General features: G+C 58.6%; 1 protein-coding gene across 1 annotated transcript; it reads left to right on the forward strand.

Moving 5' to 3' along the window:
• The first annotated feature begins 238 nt into the window (after positions 1–238).
• Positions 239–22,542, forward strand: FOXO6 (forkhead box O6). The gene is made up of 2 exons (XM_050798843.1): positions 239–1,149; positions 20,362–22,542. The coding sequence occupies exons 1-2, from the start codon at positions 736–738 to the stop codon at positions 21,631–21,633; spliced, it is 1,686 nt and encodes a 561-aa protein (XP_050654800.1). The 5' UTR covers positions 239–735; the 3' UTR covers positions 21,634–22,542.
• The last annotated feature ends 112 nt before the right edge of the window (positions 22,543–22,654 follow it).

Below are 22,654 nucleotides of genomic sequence, written 5' to 3' on the forward strand. Positions count from 1 at the left end.
GCCCCCTCTCCGCGCGGAGCAGGGGGCGGGGTCGCGCCAGCCGCTCCGCCCCTGCTCCGTAGGCGGCGCTGTTGCTTGCAGGGGCTGCGGCGGGGTCGCCCCGAGCTGGGAGCTCCGCACCCCGTCTCCCAGCCCGCGGGCGGGGCACCTGGGCTGGCTGAGGATTCCGCGGCCGCAGGCGAAACGCCCCGCCCCCTCCCGCGCCGGGCCCGCCCCCTCCCCGTCCCCCGCCCATCCCGAGGTGCAGCCGGCGCTGAGCGCGGCAGGCGCGGGAGCTGGCGCTGGAGCCGGAGCGGCGGCGGCGGCGGCATTCACCGGGCGGCGGCGGCGCGGGCTCCGGCACCGGCTCGGGCTCCGGCATGGTGCAATCCGGCCTCGTCCCGGGAGAGCGGGGCCCGTGTGCAGGGCCGGCGCCCGGGGAGCGGCGGCAGCGGCGGTGGCGGTGGTGGCTGCAGGCGCAGGCAGGCGGCAGGTGCTAGAAACGGGGCTGGGCGAGGTGTGTGCCCGCTGGGCTCCCGGGCCGCCGCCCCCTCACTGCCCCGGTCTTTCCCTCCCTTCGTGCTCCCCAGGGCGTCCAGCCCCCTGCCTCCGCGCCTCGGCCCATGGCGCCCCGCGGCTGAGACAGCGCCGCCAGGGACCCCTCCCGCGGGCCTCCCCGGGGCGTGCAGATCCCGGAGCCGCCCGCCCACCCTCCGCGAAGCCTCCCTCCCCTCCTCGCCCGAGCCGGGCGGGACCATGGCTGCGAAGCTGCGAGCGCATCAGGTGGACGTGGACCCGGACTTCGCGCCGCAGAGCCGGCCGCGCTCGTGTACCTGGCCCCTGCCGCAGCCTGACTTGGCCGGCGACGAGGACGGAGCGCTGGGCGCAGGGGTGGCCGAGAGCGCCGAGGACTGCGGGCCGGAGCGCCGGGCTACGGCCCCGGCCATGGCCCCAGCGCCGCCCCTGGGCGCGGAGGTCGGACCGCTGCGGAAAGCGAAGAGCTCTCGGCGGAACGCGTGGGGGAACCTGTCCTACGCCGACCTCATCACCAAAGCCATCGAGAGCGCCCCGGACAAGCGGCTCACGCTCTCGCAGATCTACGACTGGATGGTCCGTTACGTGCCCTACTTCAAGGATAAAGGCGACAGCAACAGCTCGGCCGGCTGGAAGGTGGGGGCGTCCGACTGGGGAGGGGGCTGGGGACGCCGACTAGGGCTTCCAGGGGCTGCTAGGTGTGCTGGGCTGCAGGTGGGCAGTCAGGAGGAGGGCTCTTTGGCACCCCCCGGGGTCACAGAGTGTGCGCCCAGGGCGTGGGGCCGGCCAGCGGACGGGCGGGGGCGTACTGGGAGCAGCTGTGTGCGTGCTCCCTTGCGGGGAGGGATGCGGGGTGGGAGGTCTGGTGGGGTGACAAGGGACTGCCGCTTTGAGGCGTCCCCGAGGAACGTCCCCACCCTGTCCTTGGGGGCATAGCAGAGGAACCCATTCCCAGGCCGTGGACATTGGGGACCCTCCTCCTCCTCCCCCGAGTCTGCTTTGTGTGACTCTTGTTTTACCCTTTTCACCAGGGCACCCTTCTGAGAGCGCTGGAATAATGACTTGGGGCCAATGCCGGCTTTCCCTCCCAAATCTCTATCATTGCCCTTCCTGGAGCTGTCCCCAGGGTGAGGAGTGTGACCATGGGCCCACAGTTCTTCTTGTGGTGCCAGAGTTCACCCTAGGGCACCAACCAGCACAGAGTGGGGAACTCGGCAGGTGACCTGAGATCTGAGTTCTCCATGGGGTGGCTGCTGCCCCCCCTTACTTAGATCAGGATGGGGGTCACTGGTGATGGCCCCTGCTGGTGTGAGGGCAGGGTGTTGAGAGCTGGGGATCTGTCCATACCCACCCAGGATGCTTTTTTCCACTTCCCTGGCTGTCGGAGCCCAGATCCATTTAGGGGCTGGGGGAGGGGCAGGGTACCCCAGGGAGGCCTCAGTGCCAGCCAGTAGAAAGCGGGGAGCCATCTTAGGAGGGGACAGGGGCTTGCTTGGATTGTGGCCTCTCGACCCAGCTCCTCCCCTGACCATCTTGTTGGAGAGTGGGGATAGTCTATGCCTTTGGGGGAGAGGAGGCTGGAGGGGTACCTGTGCCTAGGAGGTGAGCTGTCAGCCTCCCTATGGAAGGGCTGGCCTCTGTGAGGGACGCATGCCTATATCAAGGGAGGGGGCTGTGCCCTGTGGTGCCTGCAGGCTGGGTCAGAGGAAGGAGGTGTGCCAGTGGAGGAGGGGAGACTTGTGGGCATGAACAGCTCTAGATAGATACCCAGGGGCAGCATTGTAGAGCCAGGGTATCCTGACCTGGGAGCCCACGGCTCTCAGGGTTAGTGTTGGCAGCTTCTGTCCCTCACTAGCCACTATGGAGCAGGAACACAGGCCGGAGGAGTAGACCTGGGTCTCCTTCTGCATCCCCTCTCCCATCCACTTGGGCTCAACCCCCACCAGAACACATTTCTCCCAAGTGTGTCCTGCACTTGGGAATTGTTCCCACCTCCTTGCTCCCCTTGCCCTGGCCTACTCCTCCCTGGAGATGTATTCAGTGTCCTCAAGGGTACAGAGTTCAGATGCCTCCTCCAGGAAGCCTTCCCTAACCCTTTTTAGCTAGCTTAGGACTCCCGGTTCTCTGGCCCTCTCCCTGCTGGTAGCGGGTTTTAGTCATTTGTGTTCTGTCTCATTTCCCCTCTCTACCCTGCTTTTGGAAGACAGTGGCAGTGTCAGAGCCATTCTGTGCCCACAGCACCCAGCATACAGTCTTGACACCAAGAAGCCACGAGTGTGTGTCTAGTGAAAGAGCAGGGAACTGAGTGGATGGCGCAGGATGCTGAGGCAGGGGACAGTACATTGGGCCAGAGTGGCCGGGAGGGCTTCTTGCAGGAGGTGTAGCTCCAGCTCGGCTTGCGCATCAGGCAGCATGGGGAAAGATGGGAAGAGGAAACATGAGGCTAGAAGTCAGGAGAGAACTTCAGTTCATTGAAGGTCTTGGGGCCAAGCACTGTGAGAGGCACCTTCACACATCTGCCTTTAATGCTCTCAACAGTCCCTGAGGTGGTTTTACTGTGACCAAATGGTCTCCCTCCAGGGTCCCCAAAGCTGGCATTGGCCCCAAGTACAAGGAAGGCCCTGAGGCCTGTATTTAGGAATGAACTGGTCACACAGTGGATGGGAAAGCTGGAATCCAGCCTACATGTTTCCCCCTCCAGGGTCCCCAAGCACCTCTGGAACAGTGTCCTGCTGGCAGCTGGGGGTGGGAGGGGCACATTGAAGGCTTTTGAATATAGGGAGGTATAAATCCTAAAATGTGATTGAGAATGTGCTTGGAGATAGTTTAGACCCATGAGTTCATTTCTCAGACGGTGAGACTGAAGCCCTAGAAGGGAATAGGAGTCTTCCCAGGGCATCACTGAGCAGCAGGCTTTGGATGAGGGCCCAGGCCTCCTGCCTGCCCATTGGATGCGGTTTCCACTGCACCACACTGCTAGGGACACACCAATTGTCCCTGTGCCTGGGCTCCCAGTCGTGGGCTGGGCGTTGGAGAGGGAGCCTCAGACGTGGGCTCCTGACCTAGGTTTTCACAGAGACCACCCAGGCACTGGAAAGGGGCCTGCCCCATGCTGTCCCCTTCTATTTCACCCTCTACCCAGCTCCCCAGGGAGCCTACTTCCCCACTTATTCCTGGAGCTTCCTGCACGGTGCCCTTCCCCATTCCCAGTCATTTCCTCCAGAGGCCTGGTGAAAAAGCCATCCCAACTCCCAGCCAGGCTCAGGTTGACAGACAGAACACCTCAGGTGCCAGGCCTGGGGCCAGGGCCCACTGTTCTCTCCTTATTCCCCTCCCCTACAAACATACTGCAATTGAATCCCTGGGGTGTACCAAACCCTGTGTTAGATGGGGCGGGGGACCAAAGGAGAAGGCATTAATTGGATCTATTTCAGAATAATCAGGACTTAGCCAGTTCCACACCCAGGTCTTGTGTTTTGTAGATAGGAAAGGCTGGGGATGGGGGTAGGGGTTCAGGGAAGGGGAGTTAGATACCCTGGGGGAGTCAAGGAGGTCCTCACAGAGGAGGTGGCACTTGGTCTGCACTGCCTTCACTGGGGAGGGGAGAATTTGGGAGATAGTCTTCCAGGAAGTATTGACTGCATTCCCAAAGGCAGGGAGGTGAAATTGTGCATGTCTGATTTGGGGACAGTTTGGGTGTGCCAGGCTCAAACCAAGGGTGTCCAGGCACGACAGGGAGGTGGCATGGGAAGGGTGGAATGGGCCAGATCAGGAAGGGATGACATGTTTGGCCTTATCCCTGTGGTCACATCTATGATGCAGGGAGGTAGCTGAGTGGTGCAGGACAGGAATTGGAGAAGACAAGACCAGCAGCAGGCTTGGGACACCCAGACCATGCTGAGGCCTAGAGAGGCTGGGCTCATTGCTGGGAACCGAACCAAAGGGGCTGGTTGTGTTCCCCTCCAGGCCTAGGATGGGAGCTTGGATAGGCGGTCCCTCTACAGTGTCCCAACACTGTGAATATCCAGATAGAGCCTCCCACTTTCTCTCAGATGCTCCAGTCTCACTTTCCCTTGGCCCTGGACTCCTCTGGGAAGCCTTTCAGGCACACCTTCCACTTAGCGCCCCTGGAGTTGTTCTGCCTGCTTTTGTGTTTCCTGGCTGCCAGCTCCATTGGGAGCTCCCAGGCCAGGCCTGGGCGCCTCCCATTCCTGTCCCCAGAAGGAGCACACTGGATGGGAACTTCCCTTCTCTCCCAGGGGCTGGGGCAGCCTGGCTGATGAGAGGTGGGATTAGGAGGGGTGGCACCACCCCCATCTGGCCCAGTAAGTTCCAGGTGGGGTGGGCTGGAAGAGAGGGACTGATCTGAGAGGCTGGGGGCAGGGTCCTGCTACAGCCCGAGCAGTGGCTGTCAGCTGAAGCCACCCCCTTCTCTCCCCTCAGCCTGCTCCAGCAGGGCTCCCTCCTCCTCCTTTGTCCTCCGGGGATCCCCAGCCCCAAGGGCTGATGGGGGTGCGGGAGGAGGCGGTGTGAGCCCCGGTTGGGGGGTGTCCTCACCCCCCTCACTGCATGAGCGGGGGGCTGGCAGCTGCCCGCCTCCTGGGCACGAGCCCGTGCCAGCCGCTCCTGGCACAGTTGCTGGCACGCCCGGCAGACTCCCACGGCCACCTGCTCACACCCACCCACGAGCGCTGGCGCGCTTCGGGCCCTTCCGGCTTCCCGGGCCTCCCGGCGCCCCTCCCCCGCCGCCGTGCGCAGCCCCCCCACCCCACTCTGCTCCCCGCGGACCCCCTCTCTCCCTTCCGGCCCCACAGCGGCTGCCCCCGCCACACCCCGCGCAACTTAGGGAGCTGAGGAGGCGGGGCTCAGGGAGGCCCCTGGGGCAGCCACGCGGCGGGAGAGGAGGGGGCCGGGAGGCAGACAGACCGACAGACAGGGTGAGGGCCCCGCCTGCCACCTGGCGCCGCTCCAGCGGGACGATGGCGGGCAGCGCCGTGCCAGGCGGTAATTGCAGACAGACTAATTTAAAGAGATGAGACGGTTATTTTTAACTCGCGTTAAGGTAATGAACGGCGCGGGGGGTTTGCGGGTTCGAAAGTTCAGCGCCCCCAGCCCCCACTTTTGTGGGTCTGGGGGGCCCCTCTCTGCACGCCCTGAGGGCTCCAGCCAAGGGACTGACTAAAGGGAGCTGACTAGCCAAGGGACTGACTAGGTTGAGGAACTGGAGAGGCCCTGCCAGAGGGGCGGAGGGCTGAGGGGGCCGGGACAGAGGCACCCGCTGGTCCAGAGCACTCCCATCAGACCCTCACCGCCACCCAGGCGGGCATCCCTGTGTTCCAGGTGGGGAAGTGACTTGCCCTGAGGTCGCTACCTGCGAAGTGGTGGGCCTGGGAACTGGACCCCAAGCTCAAGCTTTTTCTGTGCCATTGGGTAGGATTGAGGTGGGGCAGGGGCTGGAGGGAAGCGCGTGTTTTGGACTCTGAAAGGACCTTCCCTGTCTTTGAGTGGCAGCTAGTGGTGACCACCACATGGGGTGTAAGGGTTGAGGGGTAGTCAAGTACTGAGTGGGATGTGGGTATATCAGCTACAGCAGGGGGAGCCCCTTCCTCACCTCAGTTTCCCTTACCTCCCAGCAGACTCACTAGATCCCCTTCCCAACCCTAGTTTACCTGGAGTGGGGGGTGCCTGGGAAACAGGAGAGGGTGGGGCTGGACCTGCCTATGATTGGTGCCTGCTCCCTCACGTTCCAATCAGACTTGGGTTCTCCAAAGAGCTGGAGAGTCCTGGAACCCAGTCTCCGCACCCCTGACTCCTCCCCGACTCAACCCCCTCTGACACACTCCCAGCAACTAGGAACTCACCGTCTCTGGGATTGCCCATTCTGTTGCTAGACAAGTCTTTTTTTTTTTTTTCTGAGACAAGGTCTCTCTCTGTCACCCAGGCTGGGGTGCAGTGGCAGAGATCACTGCAGCCTCGACCTCCTGGGCTCAAGTGATCCTGCCACCTCAGCCTCCTGAGTAGCTGGACCATAGGCACAGGCCATCCCACCTGGGCTAATTTAAAAAAGGTGTTTTGTAGAGACAGGGGTCTTCCCTATGTTGTCCAGGCTGGTCTTGAACTTCTGGGTTCAAGGCATCCACCTGCCTCAGCCTCCCAAAGTGCTGGGATTACATGGTGGCATGAGCCACCATGCCTGGCTGCTAGATGAGTCTTAAAGCTTTTAGGACTTATTTCCTTCTCCCCAGCAGTGCCCCATCCCCTTTCAGCATCACACAGTGTCCTAGTCCAGCCCTTTGGCGTCATTTGGAGTCAGCTGTGGAGTCAGGAGTAGGTGAGGGGCTGGACAGAACACCTACCTGTAGGGAACCTGATCCATTGCATGTGTGAGCTGGAGCAAACCTCTCTCCCATTCTGGTTCTCAGTGTTCTCATCTGTGTCCAAAGGGCCTTAACACAGTCTCTTTTCGGTTCAGTGCCGTAACTTACAAGCTCACTGGTTCTTGGAGCCATGAGGGGTTCATTGGACAGAGGGCACATAGTACGAGAGGACTTCTCCCAGGTGGACACATGTGAGTACAGGTGTGGGTGGACTTGAACTTGGGACTTCTGTTTAAAGATGCCTGTCCTGTCTGTGGCAGTACCCAGGTGGCAAATATGCTCTGGGTACAATGAAAGGAGTGTTTATGGCAGTTCCAGCTGGCCCCCAGAGCAGGCAGATGGGGGTTCAGGGTGTTGGATGGGCATGAGCTCAGGCTCTGGGGCCTGGGTAGGGTTCTCAGGGGGACAGCTGGATCTGGAGCACCCCCCTTCTCCTGGCACCCTGGTTACCATAGAAACCAACTCCTGTTTGGGAGGGTTTGGCTGTTTGCTGCCTCTCCCCACCCCCCAACCCATATGTGGAGGTGGGAGGGGGGCCAGGTGGCGTGTGGGGGAGGGGCCTCCCACACCCTCCCCCAAGGGCCTCCCTCTTTGCAGAGAGAAACCTTTCTGGTCTGTAAGTGGGGGTGCTTCTTATGGAAAGGAGAAAGAGAGGTAAGATAATTAATGTCTGGGTGCTAGGCAGTCAGTTGGGCAGTTCACATACATTCTCTCATTTCATCCTCCCTGGATCCCGCTAGGTACACATTAATAACCCCATTTTGCAGTTGAGGAAATGGAGGCCCAGAAAAATGAGGTCATTTGGCCAAGGCAGCATAGCGGAGCCTGGATTTAGCTGCAGACTCGTCTGTCTCTGCCACATTTCTGCATCTCTCCGTGCTGGTGCTGTCAGCTCTACACGCCAGCCAGCCCTCCTGCCTCCAGGCTCTCCTGCTGCAGAACCCTCCTGGGCTCCTTGGTTCACCTGGAAGTCAACCAAGTCCAAACTGCTCTGCTGGGACCCATAGGCCCTCAGCCTACCTTGTCCAGGCCCTGCCCTTTCTCCCACTTTTCCTGCTTCCTCTGATCTCAGGTCGCCCTGGCATCTCCACCTTCACACCTGACACTGGAATTCTCAACCCACGCCCACTGCCGTTGTCACACGGTCACCAAGGCACCTATTGATTCTCCTTGGCTGACCCCTCGGGATACCCCTCAGAAACTAGGTGGGGTCTTGGGTGGTTTGAACAAAGCCCTACCTTCCAGGTGATTCTGGAACCCAAGACTTCTGATTGAGAATTCCTGCCTCAAGTCCTTAGTTGTTTGCAAACCTAGCTGATGATCAGAGTCACCTAGAAGCTTTCTGACAACACAGGCTTCCAGTCCCCAGCTCAGATCCTGTATATCGGGGTGAGCTCTGGAATCTGTGTATGGCTGGTGACAGGTCATTCTGAACCAATACCTTATAGGGTGGCTTCTTGGCCTCCTGCCCGTCCCCCTGTCTCTTCCTCCCAGCATGGACCAGCTTCTTCTCCAAGCAGGCTGCCCAGGTTGAGGCTATACCCCTCTTCCTCACTCCTTATGGGTCCTCCAGAGATCTGAACCCCATGTAGTCAGCACCCAGGGACTGGGCCACCACGTCACCATCATGCAGCCACCCCATGGCTTAGAAATCACACTATATAGGACATGGATGAAGAGAATGGAGCCACAGCCAGGGCTGATATGCTTTGCTACTAGGAGCCTTTGCTGCAGGAGAGAGGGAGGGCTGCCCTGGGCTCCTGCAGTCCCTTGGCAAGGGGACAGAGAGCCCAGGGCAGCCCCTGGGGGCAAGGCCAGAGTCTGTGTGGTTGTAAATACTCAGGAAGCCTCTGTGGAACTGGAATGGTGAAGAAACTAAAAGTCACAGCCCCTGCTGTCAGAGAGCAGAGAAGAGGGAGAGAAGAGGAGAGAAGAGGGGCATGTGTATAGCTGCTTAATCCAGTCCCAGGGCCTTAGTAGGACACTCAAGGCCTGGCCACCAGCCCTAGTCTACCTCTCCAGCCACCCTCCCATCTTCTGACCCTTGCCTTAGCCACACTAAACTATTCTAGCTCAGGATTCAACCTGCCATGTGCCATTATGTACATTCTTTCATTTAATTTCCCAGCAACCCTGTGAAGCTGGTAGGGTTACTTTCCCCATTTTGCAGGTGAGGGAACAAGAATGAGAAAAGTAAGCAGCTGGAACAGGACCCTACTCTAAGTGGCAGAAAGGAAACTCTCCAGGGCTAACTCCACCCTAGCCCCCGGCTCTGACCTTCCTCCCCTCTGCCCCTTCCCCTCCCAGTCATTGTCTCTCTGCTATCCCTTGGAGTTTAGCCCTCAGGCTTCTGGCCTGGGGAATGGCCCTGGGGTCCCTGGCTCCCATTCCCAGATAGAGAGCTCCCTGAGGGTGGGGGCAGACGAGCCTGATGTTCCCCTCGTCTGCAGACCCCAGGGCTGAGGCAGCTCCCTCCATTCCCTGTGATCCAGGGCTACATCCACTAGGTACCTATTATGCAGGGCTGCTGGGTGGGGACTGGACTGGCTCCTTGACCTTGAGATCCCAGCCTGCAGGGGTCAAGCTAGGGAGATAAAACGAGGACACTGACTCTGATGCAGGGTAAAATCTGTTCAGGGTCATGATGGAAGGCCAGATAATGAGCTGAGTGTTTGGAGGTAGAATAGAGGAAGGGAGACAAAGCAGACAAAGAAGGTCAAGACCTCAGGACTGTGTGGGGAGCCCCTGAGGGTCTGGCTGTGCTTATGTGGGGCCCAGCAGGCATTGAAGCTGGGAAAGCAAGTGAGTGGCCTTGAAGAGCATCCCAGGCTCTGGGCTTCTCAATGTGAATTCTCCATGGGAATGACATGGGCAGAGGTCACTCAAGGGTGCTGTGGGGAGTGGACAGGAGAGGGAGGCTGGCCCAGGCACCCAGTGTGGGCCTGTTGCTGGGGTCCTGGGGAGAAAATGAGCCTGAGATAGGGCAGAGGCCCAAAGAGTCCCAGATGCCAGGCCTAGCATAGGCAGCACCCCTTGGTGCCTTGAGAATCCCTTAGGTGAGGCCAAGCCATGTGGTTAGGAGTCTTGGAGGCAAACAGGCAGGCAGAGCCTAGCTCTGCTTACCCTCTGCGTAGCCTTGGGCAACTGAGCCTCAGTTTCTTCCTCTACAAAATAGGATAATAATAGGGTCCTTCCTCCAATGCCTCCCTTTCCTGTCCCTGAGACTGAGGTGTCAGATATTCAGATGTCCAAGCTCCCTCCTGCCCTTAGTTGGACCTGTTGCTTTCTAGCCTCCAGAGCCTTCCCCATAGCCTTGGATGACAGGGCAGGTTTTAGGCACCCCATTTTCTTTTTTTTTTTTTTTTTTTTTGAGACGGAGTCTCACACTCTGTCCTCCAGGTTGGAGTGCAGTAGCACCCGATCTCGGCTCACTGCAACCTCCACCTCCCGGGTTCACGCCATTCTCCTGCTTCAGTCTCCGGAGTAGCTGGGACTATAGGCGTGCGCCACCACGCTGGGCTAATGTTTTGTATTTTTAGTAGAGATGGGGTTTCACCCTGTTAGCCAGGAGAGTCTTGATCTCCCGACCTCGTAATCTGCCTGCCTCAGCCTCCCAAAGTGCTGGGATTACAGGCATGAGCCACCGTGCCCGGCCAGCACCCCATTTTCACAGATGAAGGAAATGTATTGTTCAAAGTCACCCTTGAACCCAGGACTGCCCGCCCCTGGACATTGGCTCCTCTTTGCCCCACTGGCAAGCTGTGTGACCTTGGGCATGGCCCTTCCCTCTTCAGCGCTGAGTTCCCCTCCCCCAATACTCTGGGAAGCTGTGAAGCCTCTTGCTTCTCTCTCCTGTCCCCTCCCTCTGTCCTCAGCTGGCCTCCTCCTCCTCCTCTTGTAACCTGAGCTGGGGCCCTGGGGGAAGGGGCTTGCCCTCTTCCTGAGGCACCTGCCAGCTGAACAGATGTGCAGAGATGGAGGGCCCCGGGAAGGGATTGAGGGCTCTTAGCCCGACAAGGCTGGGGCCGGGGCTGGGGGAGGCAGTGCTCAGCACACCCTACCCTGGCCTCTGGCCTCTGCCCCTAGGGCTTACTCTGAGCACTTGTTCATTTTCCAGTGGACATTTAAGTGCTCCAACATGTCCTGCAAGGACCTCTCAGTTTCTAGGAGAAGACAAATGGCAGATGAGGGCTGGTGCCCCGGTCTGGGTGGGCCACCCTGGGCTCCTGGAGCCCCTTGGCATGGGGATAGAGGGCCAAGGGCGGCCCCTGGGGGCAAGGCCAGTGTCTGTGCGGGTGGCCGTGCCCCTGGGAGAGCAGATGGTTCTCTTGGCACCATGCCCACTCTTCCTTTTTCTCCCCCAGGAGCCAGCCTGCAGGGCTGGGGCACAGCTGCTGGGCCCTCCCCAGAGCTGGGCTCAGGGCAGGGCTGGGTGAGGTCACTGCAGCTGCTCCCAGGGCCTGGGGCAGGGGAGTGGGGAAGTGCTGCCTGCAGAGGGAGGGAGGGGCTAAGACTGAGAGGGGAGATGGAAAAGTCTGAATGCTTTGCATTTAGGAGTTCTTTTTAATCCTGAATGAAGGAGGGTCTGTGGAGGGGTTGCTGAACTAGTATGGACAGTCCCCTTGCCCCTACCCCAGGCTCACCCTGGAGCTTCTGCTTGGCTTTGGCTCCTCTCTGGAGGTCTCTCAGGGCAGGAGAAAGAGCAAGCGCCCTGGGTGTAAATTCCTGCACCACCACTTACACTGTGCAACCCTGGACAAGTCAGTTTGTCTCTTGGAGCCTCAGTTTCTCATCTGTAAAATGGGGACAATAAACCAACTAGAGGGTTGTTACAAAAATTCAATGAGATAATTTTCGAGCGGCAGCACAGGGCATGGCATGTGGTCAATGTCTTGGAAGCAGTAGTCCTTCGCCGCTCACTGCCTCACTTTCCCAAGGAGGCAGGAAGTACTGAGGACAAGTAGGGAGGTGGCAGAGGCAGCAGGAGCTGCAGGAGAAAGCAGCGGGGAGGAGGGTCAGACAGGACCCTGGTAGAGGGTGGGCAAGCCTTGGAGCTCTGGCCCGAGATTTTGCTGAACAGAAACTACACAGAAAAGCCAGGCCTGAGCAGCTCGTGGCTACTGACTTCTCATGAGCCAAGGATTGCCCCACAAAGTTCGAGTAGGGAGGCCAGCTCAGACACCACTTTACTCTGGTTTGCTGTTAGATCTCTGCAGGAGCACTGAGGTGGGAGCATCTGTCTTTGGGGCTTGCATAGGGGATGAGGAAGGTGCCGCAGAGCTGGCCTTGATGGAGGAACAGGAACTGGTAGAGCAGAGAGAGGGACAAGAGTAAAGGCAATAGTGTGCAAAGGCACAGGGATGGGGATATCCAAGGTGGCTGGAGGACATCAGAGGGCTCTTTATTATCAGCCTGGGATTGGACCCAAGCCCACAGGTGAAAGGAAGAATGGGCATTGGAGCAGTGTGAGGTTGGACTTCTGTTGGTTTATTTGCTGCCCAGCCTGGGTGTGTGGGCTCTGCTTTCTCTGGGGGGTGCCAGAGCCTCATGACTTGCTTTGGATATTGGTTCCTCCTGGCCCCAGGCTGCCCACTCTGGGATCCACTGCTGATCCTGAGCCCACTCACCTGGAGACATCTGTGCCCCCATGGCCCCCACCTGCCCTTCTATCCCTTCTCCACTGCAGACTCTAGTGCCAAGGATTTGCACATGGCCTCAGGTCCCTGCCATCGTCCAGGTCACCTCTTTTGCCAGGAAGAGGCCTGGACTGAGAACCTGAACTTCATCCTAGATGGCAGGGCAAGTGACTCTTAGGGAGTCTGTGGCTCTGTCTGACACAGGTGTGTGTTCCTAGGCCAGGCTGGGGCCCCAGAGTTGGGTGGGGGCAAAGGGTGGAATGGGGAGGCTCCTGGGGCTCCGAGACAGGGATGGGATGACATTCTTGACATGTGGGGTCTCATCCAGGCCCCATGTGTCCCTGTGGATGGTGGGATTGTTATTCCCATTACAGTGGAGGCCACTATCACATGGATGAAGTTAGGATTCTGTCCCCTGTCTTTCACCTCTCCGTGTGCAGGAAGGAAGGCCAGGAGGGAAGGAGGAAATGGGAATCATAGAGGGGATCAGAGCCCTCACCACAGCCCCACAGGTGATCACTGCAGTAACAGGTGCTGGGTCACTGTCCCCATCAGGTAGTCAGGATCAGTCTCCTGAGGGAGGGGCTGGGCTGAGCCTTTAACTGTGATACAATCTGGACAGGCATCCACACCTGACCTTGAGCTTGGGCTGCGAGGGTGGACACAAGATCCAGGGCCGCACTTGGAGGATCCTGAAAGACCCCAGGTACTAGGGAGGCCAGGAGGTAGCACAGGGTCGGTGGTAGGTGGGGGCACGGTCCTTGTCTCCTGTCTCTGATGAAAGCTAGGAGAGCCTGGGCTTGAGCGTCAAGGTGGAGGTGGCCACTGGGGTCGACAGCAGAGCAGAGTGTCCCCTGCCACGTTGGGGTAGGTGTGGGAAGCGCGCCCTGGCTTTGGAATCCAGCAGCCCTAAGACCCAAGCCTGGCTCCATCATTTCCCAGCTTTGTGGCCTCAGGAGTCATTTAACCCACCTGAGCTTCCATTTACCCCCTTTGTAAAATCTCGGTACCTACTCACAGGATGGTTATCAGGATTAAAGGAGCCTAGCCTATGTTGGGCATGTAGTAGGTGGGTGCCCTTCTCTGGCTTCAGCATTTGAAGCACATGCCAGTGGTGTGTGAGAGCTGGCTTGCACTGGTTCATGAGGGCCGATCATGCACACTTCTTCCTAATTCTGCACTCAGTGACGTCATGTGGCAGCTTAAAATTGGCCACGATGTGAGTATCCATACCACAGAAAGCAGCAAAAGCTACAGATCAAATCAGGTGGGTTTTTTTTTTTTTTTTTTTTTTTTTTTTTTTTAACTTCCAGAAGAACTGGTGGTTAAATATTTGCCAGCACACCACTAAATGTCCCCCAGAAAAGGTAACTTCCCCCAGTCCCACTCCCCAGGATCAGAAGAAGATGGCACAGAGATGGCCAGGCGAGTTGGCTCACACCTATAATCCCAGCACTTTGGGAGGTCGAGGCGGGAAAATCACCTGAGGTCGGGAGTTCGAGACCAACGTGGGCAACATAAGAAAACCTCCTCTCTACAAAAAATATAAAAATTAGCCGAGTGTGGTGGCGCACACCTGTGGTCCCAGCTAGTCGGGAGGGTAGGGTGGGAGGATCACTTGAGCCCAGGAGGTCAAGGGTACTGTAAGCTATAATTGTGCCACTGCACTCCAGCCTGGGTGACAGAGGGAGACCCTGGCTCTAAATACATAAATAAATAAATACCCTGGCAAGAAAGAAAAGAAAAGAAAAAAGAAAAAACCTGGCTCTAAATAAATAAATAAATAAGGAAGGAAGAAGATGGTACAGCAACCATGAGTCCATGTCCCAGAATCCATCCTGTGGGCCCTCGGTAGCCATAGTGGGGACAGAACAGGAAGCAGGGCAATAGTGGAGCTCTGGCTGGGCCAAGCAGCCTAGAACTCACAGTCCATGGCCCCTTCTGGGCCTCGAGAAATTGGATGGTTATAGCACCAGGCAGCCCTTGTAGGCGGAGGACAGCAAATGAGGGGACCTCTCTTTTCTCTACACGCTCCTTTGGCCCCCGGAGATTTGGCAGGCCCTGACTGGAGACATAAGATTAGATGAGGTTGAGCTGTCGGAGAATGAAGCTGTGTTGGGAGGAGAAATGAGGTTGTACCGGAAGATAAACGAGGCTGTACTGTCAGGGAATGAGGTGGTACTTGGAGGGAAGGTGAGGCTGCATTATTAGATAAATGAGGTTGTACTGTCAGGGGATGAAGTGTACTTGTAGTAGAGATGACGTCCTGCTGGATCAGTCGGCTTGCTCCGTCAGAGAACACAGCCACGCCACAGGAGGAAGGAGAGTGTCCGACTCAGAGGATAAATGAGGGTGTCCTGCTGGATAAATGAGGGGGCCCGTCAGGTGAATGGAGTGCTGTTAGCAAATGAGGTTGTACTTGCTGGATAAATGGGACTGGTGTGCTGGATAAATGGGGTTGTACTGTCAGGTGAATGCATTACTGCTCGTGGGTGAAGGGCATCCTGGGAATAGATGAGGGTGTCCTGCTGGATAGATGAGCTGCCACCACCAAATGGATCAGACCCTGTCCATGAGGGAGGCACCGTCAGCAAGGACGAGGTTATTCTGTTCCCACTGGGGCTCCTGGAGTGTCTTCTGACCCAGGGGAGACCTTGGCGTGTGCCAGCCCTGGGTTATCCAAGTCTCTCTGGGGAGCAGGATGGGGGGCTGGGAAGGGCAGGCAGCTGCATTGTGCATCCTGGGACCTCTCCTTCACCCCCAACGGATGCCCTACCCCTCTCCCTGGCACCCCTCAGTGGGTCAGACTGCTGCGGACATTGTCACCCCACTGCCTGCTTCTCATCCTGCCTGTGTCTTCTTTCTGCCCAGTTTGGAAAAGCCCCTATTCTGTGCCAGTCACTCTGCCCAGTCTCATTTAATCTCCCTACAACACAGTATTACTCCTCCTTGCACACACTTTCTCTTATTCATTCATCCATTCATTCATTTGACAAACATTTAAGTGTCTAGTATGTACCAAACACAGGAGGTACAGTTAAAAAAGGATAAAAATCACCACCCTCATGAAGCTTATATTCTAATATAAAGACAGGATAAATAAGGTATTTAGAATGTGAAAATGCTTTAGAAAAACATACAGCAGGATCAGGGGGCCAAGAAATTCCAGGGAAGAGGAACAGTTTTTAAGAGAGGTGAGGATGGGCCCCATTCCAAAAGGTGACATCTGAACAAAGACTGGAAGGAGAGGAGAGATCTCTGTGGATATCTGGGGGCAGGCGGGACCATGCCTGGCCGGTTTGAGGATGGGAGGGAGGGATGGAGCGGGGCACCTGCATGGTCACTGTGGGTCTTATGGGCCATGGCAAGGCCTTTGTTCCTCACTCTGAGTGAGATGGAGGGTTTCGGAGGGATCTGGGCAGGAATGGACGTGATCTTGGTTATTTGAAGGGTCACCCTGGCTGCTGTGTGGCGTGCTATAAGGAGGTGAGAGAGGGAGCAGGGAGCCATTTGAGGAATGGAACATGAAAGCATCTTGCCCCAGGGTCATAGCACTCATGGGTGATGGGGCTGAAACTGGAATCCAGTTCCAATGCTACAGCTGATGTACTTTGCCCTACTCTAGCCTTCTCCCTGGTGGGAGAATCCCTGGGGTGCTGGGCTCCCTGGCCCAGGTTCTGAGGGAGAACGGGGTAGGCATGAGATATAACCCACTGTCCTTACCCTCTTCCCCCAGATGGTCTCCCTCGGGCCCTGAATCAGGTAGGTCCTGACTCCCCTAGCAACATGCTCCAGGTCTGGATGTAGATGTGGGAGGCATGAGGCCCCAGAAGCTGTGCCCAGCTCTGGGCACCAGGGGAGCCCGGGCATGCCAGGGCTGTGGCTATGGTGGTGGGTTGCTAGGTGACTCTAAGAGGGAGCCCTGGTTACTGCTGCCTGGCAGAGGCATCTCCCTCCTCTGCCTCTTTCACCTCCTCCATGGCCTCTGGCCTCCCAGGAGGCCTTGTGGTGTGAGCCAGAGCTGTGATCAGTGCTTGCCACTGGATCTGGCAGGGAGCTCTGATTGGTACCAGGTGGCTGGGCCCTGAGGAGCCAGACTGGGCTGCAGGGCCTGAGCTTCTCTCATGGGGCACAGCCCTGGAGCACACCTGGCTCAGAGCCCAGCTCAGCAGTCAGAGGCCTAGGTCCTCACTCAGCTCTGAGCCACCTTGTCTGACCCTGAGCAAGGCATGGCATCCCTCTGTGCCTTGACGACCCCATCCATCTGGCCTGCAGAATCCTCCCCAGGAGCTTCATTTTCTGTGAAGAAGGGTGCTGAGTGCGCGGGGATCCAGGTACTCCTGTCCCCACCCCCGATGGCTTGAGTGTGTAATGCTTAAGTTTTGCACTAAATCTCATTTACAGAAAGAGTTCCACTATTTAAGAAAAATGTTTGAAAACCTCTGGACTGAATGATTCTAAGGATTTTCAGTGCCAAACTGAAAAGGTCCCCAGAGTACAACTTGCCCATCTCCTTAGTTTACAGTTCAGGGCACTGAGGCCCCCAAAGAAGGAGAAACTTCATCTAGGTCAGGTTTGGTAGTGGGAAGAACACTGGGTTGGGGGTCAGGAGGCCTGGGCTCACATTCCTGCTCTGCCACCAGGTCTTGGACAGCCTTGGGCAAGTCCTTTCTTTCCCCTGGGTTGGGCCAGCCATGGTTTCAGGCTGAGGCCTGAGCTCCAGGGATACCTGGCTGGATATGGGACAGAGCAGGGAAGGATGCAAACCTTCAGAGGCCTGGAGCTTGTCTTGGCAGTAATTCTAAAACATGTGAATAATGTGTATAAAGAAAATGTGAATGGATTATGAAGTATATGCAAAATTTCCTTGAATTCTAAAAAGGAAGCTTAGACTTGCAGGAAATTTTGGCCTGTGCAACATGCCCCCAGACTTCCCCTGCTGCCAGCTTCTAGGGATGGTTTACATGGAAAGTTTGAGGAGCACTGGAATACTGGCTTCCTAAGATTCTTTGGGATTCTCAGACGTGTTTCTGTCTTCCATGGCAGAATGTGATGTCCTTTAGACTTAGAACAAGACCAACCTGTAATTCCAGCACTTTGGGAGGCCGAGGCAGGGGGATCATCTGAGGTCGGGAGTTCAAGACCAGTCTGGTCAACATGGCGAAACCACGCCTTTACTAAAAATACAAAAAGCAGCCGGGCAGCAGTGGCACACACCTGTACTTCCAGCTACTTGGGATGCTGAGGCTGGAGAATCACTTGAGCCTGGGAGGTGGAGGTTGCAGTGAGCTGAGATCACGCCACTGTACTCCAGTCTGGGCTACAGAATGAAACCCTGTCTCAAACAACAAAACAAAACAAAAGACCAACCTGAAATCAATACCTGGCACAGCACTTAAGCTGTGTGACCTTGGCAACTCACTTAACATCTCTGAGCTTCATTCTCTGGTTATGAGATAGGGATCACAATCCCTGACTTGTATGGAGTTCAACTAATAATTACATTACATAAAGTACTTAGAGTACCCAGGGCTGAATGGGCAAGTGCTGGCTAGGTGCTGGTACCTGGTACTGTCCTTCCTCCAGGATATAATGACATTGATAAAGAGGTGTTGCCTGAGTGACCTCCAGACGGAGAAATGGGGAGGTGGGAGATGGAGCCTCTTGTAAGCCAGACAGTCCTATGGGGGAGGAGAACTGAGGCCTCCTAGGAGCCTGAACACAGGTGTGGTGGAGGGGCTCCGGAGCCAGGTGCAGGAGTGGGAACAGGAAGCAGGTATCTACTTGAGGGAGCACTGCTCCCTAGGGGCCCAGCTCCCCTCCCCTCAGGGTCTCAGGAGAACCAGGCAGGGCAAGGCTGGCAAGTCCCAGCTGTTGCCTTCAAAGGCCAGAAAGTGCCAGAGACAGGGAGCCTGGGGCCCTGAGGAGTCAGGTCAGTGCCTGGAGCTGGGGGTGAGGGGATGGAGGGTACCCTGGGCAGCAGGAAGGACCCCTCCTCCCGGAGACTGGTGGGAAGGAGGCAGGGGGGAGAGCCTCAGAGAGCAGTAGCTGGAGCTGTGAGTGTGGCTGGGTCGATTCACAGGTTAAGAGCAGGTCCATGAGCTGGGCAGAACTGGAGTGGTACCTGCCATCGTTGCCTAGCTGTGGGGCCATGGGAAGTTACATCATGCCTCTGGGCCTCCTGTCCCCAGTGTATGAAATTGGAGAATGCCATCTTCCCAGAGTTGGTGCCCAGCACAGTTACATACAAGGCATGATGTTAAAGAGATGGAAACAGCAGGTCTGTTGGGGGAACTAAGGAGTGAGATATTCTGGCCAGAGTGAGGATATAACCTACATTTATCAGCACCTGGTGTGCAAACATTTATTCATGCACATGTGATGATCTTACAGCCTTACGAGGTAGTTACTGAATGTAGCTCACTTTTTCAGAGTAGTTCACTGAGGCTCACAGAAACTGAGTAAACATCCCATGGTCACATAGCTAGGCAGCCAAAGAGCCAGGCATCCTGTCCCGCCCTCTGATACCCAGGCCCCTGCTGTTTCCATAGCAGTACCTGGACCAGGAGGTTGAGGCCACCAGGTGGGAGGCCCCAGTGGTGGGGTGCGGCAGGCCCAGCAGAAGTTCTACTCCAGATTCCAGTGGGGCCAATGGACTCCTTGCCTTCCTCTGTCCTCAGAACAGGCCTGGCAAAAGCAGGCAGTGACATGGGAAGCACTGGAGACTGGCACAGCAGAATTAAAAAGAGGATGTATGCAGAGATGGCAGAGGTGAAGCCCACGAAGGAACTGAGGGACAGCAGAAAAGGCCACCTTGGGCAAGCCACTTCCTCTCTCTGAGCCTAGGTCTTCTGGTGTGTGAACAGGGACTTTGCCACACACTTTGTGGGGATTTTTTGAAGGCTCCACCAGGAAGGGGCTTGGAGGGCAGACAGGTGGGTCAGGAGAAGAGGGCAGGATGCAGCCCAAAGGACAGGCAGGATAGCTGGGCTGGCCTGAAGGTGGGCACTGAAGAGGCTGAGGTCTCTGTGGCAAAAGGATGTCTTTTGAGGGACCTGCTGGAATCCAAGCCCTCTGGAGTTCGCAGCAGCTCAGAGGAGTTGGGGTGATACCTCTGAAAAGTCTCAGGCCTGGACCCACCTTGGGGACCCCCAGCCTACTCTGTTTCCCCTGGCCAGGCCCTCCCAGCAAAGGGTTAACAGTCTTCTCTACCTGCAGTTGCATTTTAAAGACACGAAATTAAAGCAGGTAATTTATTCTCCCCACACACGAAAGAGCAATTAGTTCTAAACAGGGCTTAATCAGTCACCGCGAGATTGATTTCTGGAGCCCTGGGTTTTCGGGCTCCTGGCGCCATGCCAGGCTGGGGAGGGAGGGGGGCGGACAAATGAGCCGCAGCGGCATAAGCCCTTACGTAATCTGCTGGGGGCCCTGGCAGCCTGGTTAGCCCCGCGTGGAGCTTGGCTGAGCTGGTGAGAGGGGGTCCTGCTCCCTGCTGCAGGCCCCCTCAGGCTCAGAGTAGCCCACAGGGTTGGTCATGCCCCCAGGGAAAGGCTAAGACCAAAGCTCTGGCCCCACCTTCTGGGCAGTCTCTGTGTGGGAGTGGGGAGGGATGGCGGTGCGGTTCTGGGGCAGAGGGTGGGTACTCTGGGTTTGTCCAACCCGGTACTTACACCTGTCCCCTCCCTCTCCCAACCCCCTTACCTCATCTTCATCCCTGTCTCCCCCCTCCTTCTACACTCTCTTATCTTCCCCCTCTTCTTTCCATCACGTCCTCTCTTCCCCATGGCCTCCTCACCCCCGACTCCCACCCGCGTCCTTGTCTCTGGCCACAGAACTCCATCCGGCACAACCTGTCGCTGCACACCCGCTTCATCCGCGTGCAGAACGAGGGCACCGGCAAGAGTTCGTGGTGGATGCTGAACCCCGAGGGTGGAAAGACAGGCAAGACCCCGCGGCGCAGGGCCGTGTCCATGGACAACGGGGCCAAGTTCCTGCGCATCAAGGGCAAGGCGAGCAAGAAGAAGCAGCTGCAGGCGCCCGAGCGAAGCCCGGACGACAGCTCTCCGGGCGCGCCCGCCCCGGGGCCGGTGCCTGCCGCAGCCAAGTGGGCCGCCAGCCCCGCCTCGCACGCCAGCGACGACTACGAGGCTTGGGCCGACTTCCGCGGCGGCGGGAGACCCCTGCTCGGGGAGGCGGCCGAACTGGAGGACGACGAGGCCCTGGAGGCCCTGGCGCCATCGTCGCCGCTCATGTACCCGAGTCCCGCCAGCGCGCTGTCGCCGGCGCTAGGCGCGCGCTGTCCGGGTGAGCTGCCCCGCCTGGCCGAGCTGGGAGGCCCGCTGGGCCTGCACGGCGGCGGCGGCGGCGCGGGGCTGCCCGAGGGCCTGCTGGACGGCGCGCAGGACGCGTACGGGCCGCGGGCCCGCACCGGGACGCCAGCCTATTTCGGCGGCTGCAAGGGCGGTGCTTATGGCGGGGGCGGGGGCTTCGGGCCGCCGGCGATGGGCGCGCTGCGCCGCCTGCCCATGCAGACCATCCAGGAGAACAAGCAGGCCAGCTTCGCGCCGGCCGCCGCGCCCTTCCGCCCCGGGGCGCTGCCCGCGCTGCTGCCGCCGCCGCCGCCGCCCGCGCCCAGGCCCGGCCCGGTGCTGGGCGCGCCCGGGGAGCTGGCGCTGGCGGGCGCGGCCGCCGCCTACCCTGGCAAGGGGACGGCCCCATACGCGCCGCCCGCGCCCTCGCGCAGTGCCTTAGCCCACCCCATCAGCCTTATGACGCTGCCCGGCGAGGCGGGCGCCGCGGGTCTGGCACCGCCCGGCCACGCCGCCGCCTTCGGGGGCCCGCCCGGCGGCCTCCTGCTGGACGCGCTACCCGGGCCCTACGCGGCCGCCGCCGCCGGGCCGCTGGGCGCCGCGCCCGACCGCTTCCCGGCCGACCTGGACCTCGACATGTTCAGCGGGAGCCTCGAGTGCGACGTGGAGTCCATCATCCTCAACGACTTCATGGACAGCGACGAAATGGACTTCAACTTCGATTCGGCCCTGCCTCCGCCGCCGCCGGGCCTGGCCGGGGCCCCGCCCCCCAACCAGAGCTGGGTGCCGGGCTGAAGGCCGCCTCCCGCCCCCGGGCGCCCCGTCCCGTCCCCAAGGGGCCTCTGTCTTCCCATCCCGATTCCCGGGTCCCCGCCCCCGACTCCAGCTCCCCAGGAGGCGGCCCCAGCCCAGCTAGAGACCCCTCTCGGAGGCCGGCCGCCGGGGAGGGGGAGGGAGGGACCGGGGCACCCCACTGCTCCTGCCCACACTCCTGAGATCCACCCCCTCCTCCTGGGCAGGAAGCCTGGGAGAGGAGGCTGAATTCCAGGCTGGCCGGGAGTAGGGAGGAGCGGGGTGGGCCGCCTGGTGTGGATGGTGGTCGGGGAAGTCAACTAGGAGATGGGCCAGGGAGCGTTTACAAATCTTCAGTTTCATTTGCGGAGCCCTAGCCGTGACCTCGCGCCCACCCCAAACATGAATCTGATTCCCACTTGACACACTTTCCCACTGGTCTTAGTCTCACCCACCCGAAGCCAGCAACCCTCTGCTGAAAACACACCTACCTAAATCCATCCACCCTGAGCAGCCCTCCACCCCCCAAATCGCCCTCCGACGACCGCCACCCCCACAGTTCAGTCTCCCCCTCCCATCCCCGCCGGCCCTCTCTTCTCCCCTCCCCCGTCGGAGTCAGTCCCTCTCTTCAACCGCCCCCACCCCCCAGTACCGGTCTCAGCTTCTCCAGCGGGCCTCAGCCCCGTTCACCCCCAACCCTGACGCCCCTTTCTCCGCGCCAGTTCTGGCCCTTCTCCCATATTTATAAGTGTCCGGCCGGGGCGGGCGGTGGGCGCGGCGTCCCCGGCGCGTATCGTAGGCAGTGTACCGTGGCCGTGCCGTCAGAGTGTGCGTGTGCGTGTGTGCCGTGTCGAGGCTGTGTAGAGTGCATTGTACAGCATATTTTCATGAATAAAATTGTTTTAAATATTTCCCGCGCCTTGGGTTAGCGGGAGGGGAGTGGTGGCAGAGGATAATTGACAGGGAACTTGGGGCAGGAGGAGGGTTCCTGTGCCTGAGTCACTATTGCGGCTTTGTGTCTGGG

Source organism: Macaca thibetana, chromosome 1 (genome assembly GCF_024542745.1).
Source record: "Macaca thibetana thibetana isolate TM-01 chromosome 1, ASM2454274v1, whole genome shotgun sequence".
NCBI classification, from domain to species: Eukaryota; Metazoa; Chordata; class Mammalia; order Primates; family Cercopithecidae; genus Macaca; species Macaca thibetana.

Coding starts and splice junctions, on each gene's coding strand:
- FOXO6 (XM_050798843.1), top strand. CDS start 736: ATGGCTGCGAAGCTGCGAGCGCATCAGGTGGACGTGGACCCGGACTTC. Junction 1,150..20,361: donor ACAGCTCGGCCGGCTGGAAG/GTGGGGGCGTCC, acceptor CTCTGGCCACAG/AACTCCATCCGGCACAACCT.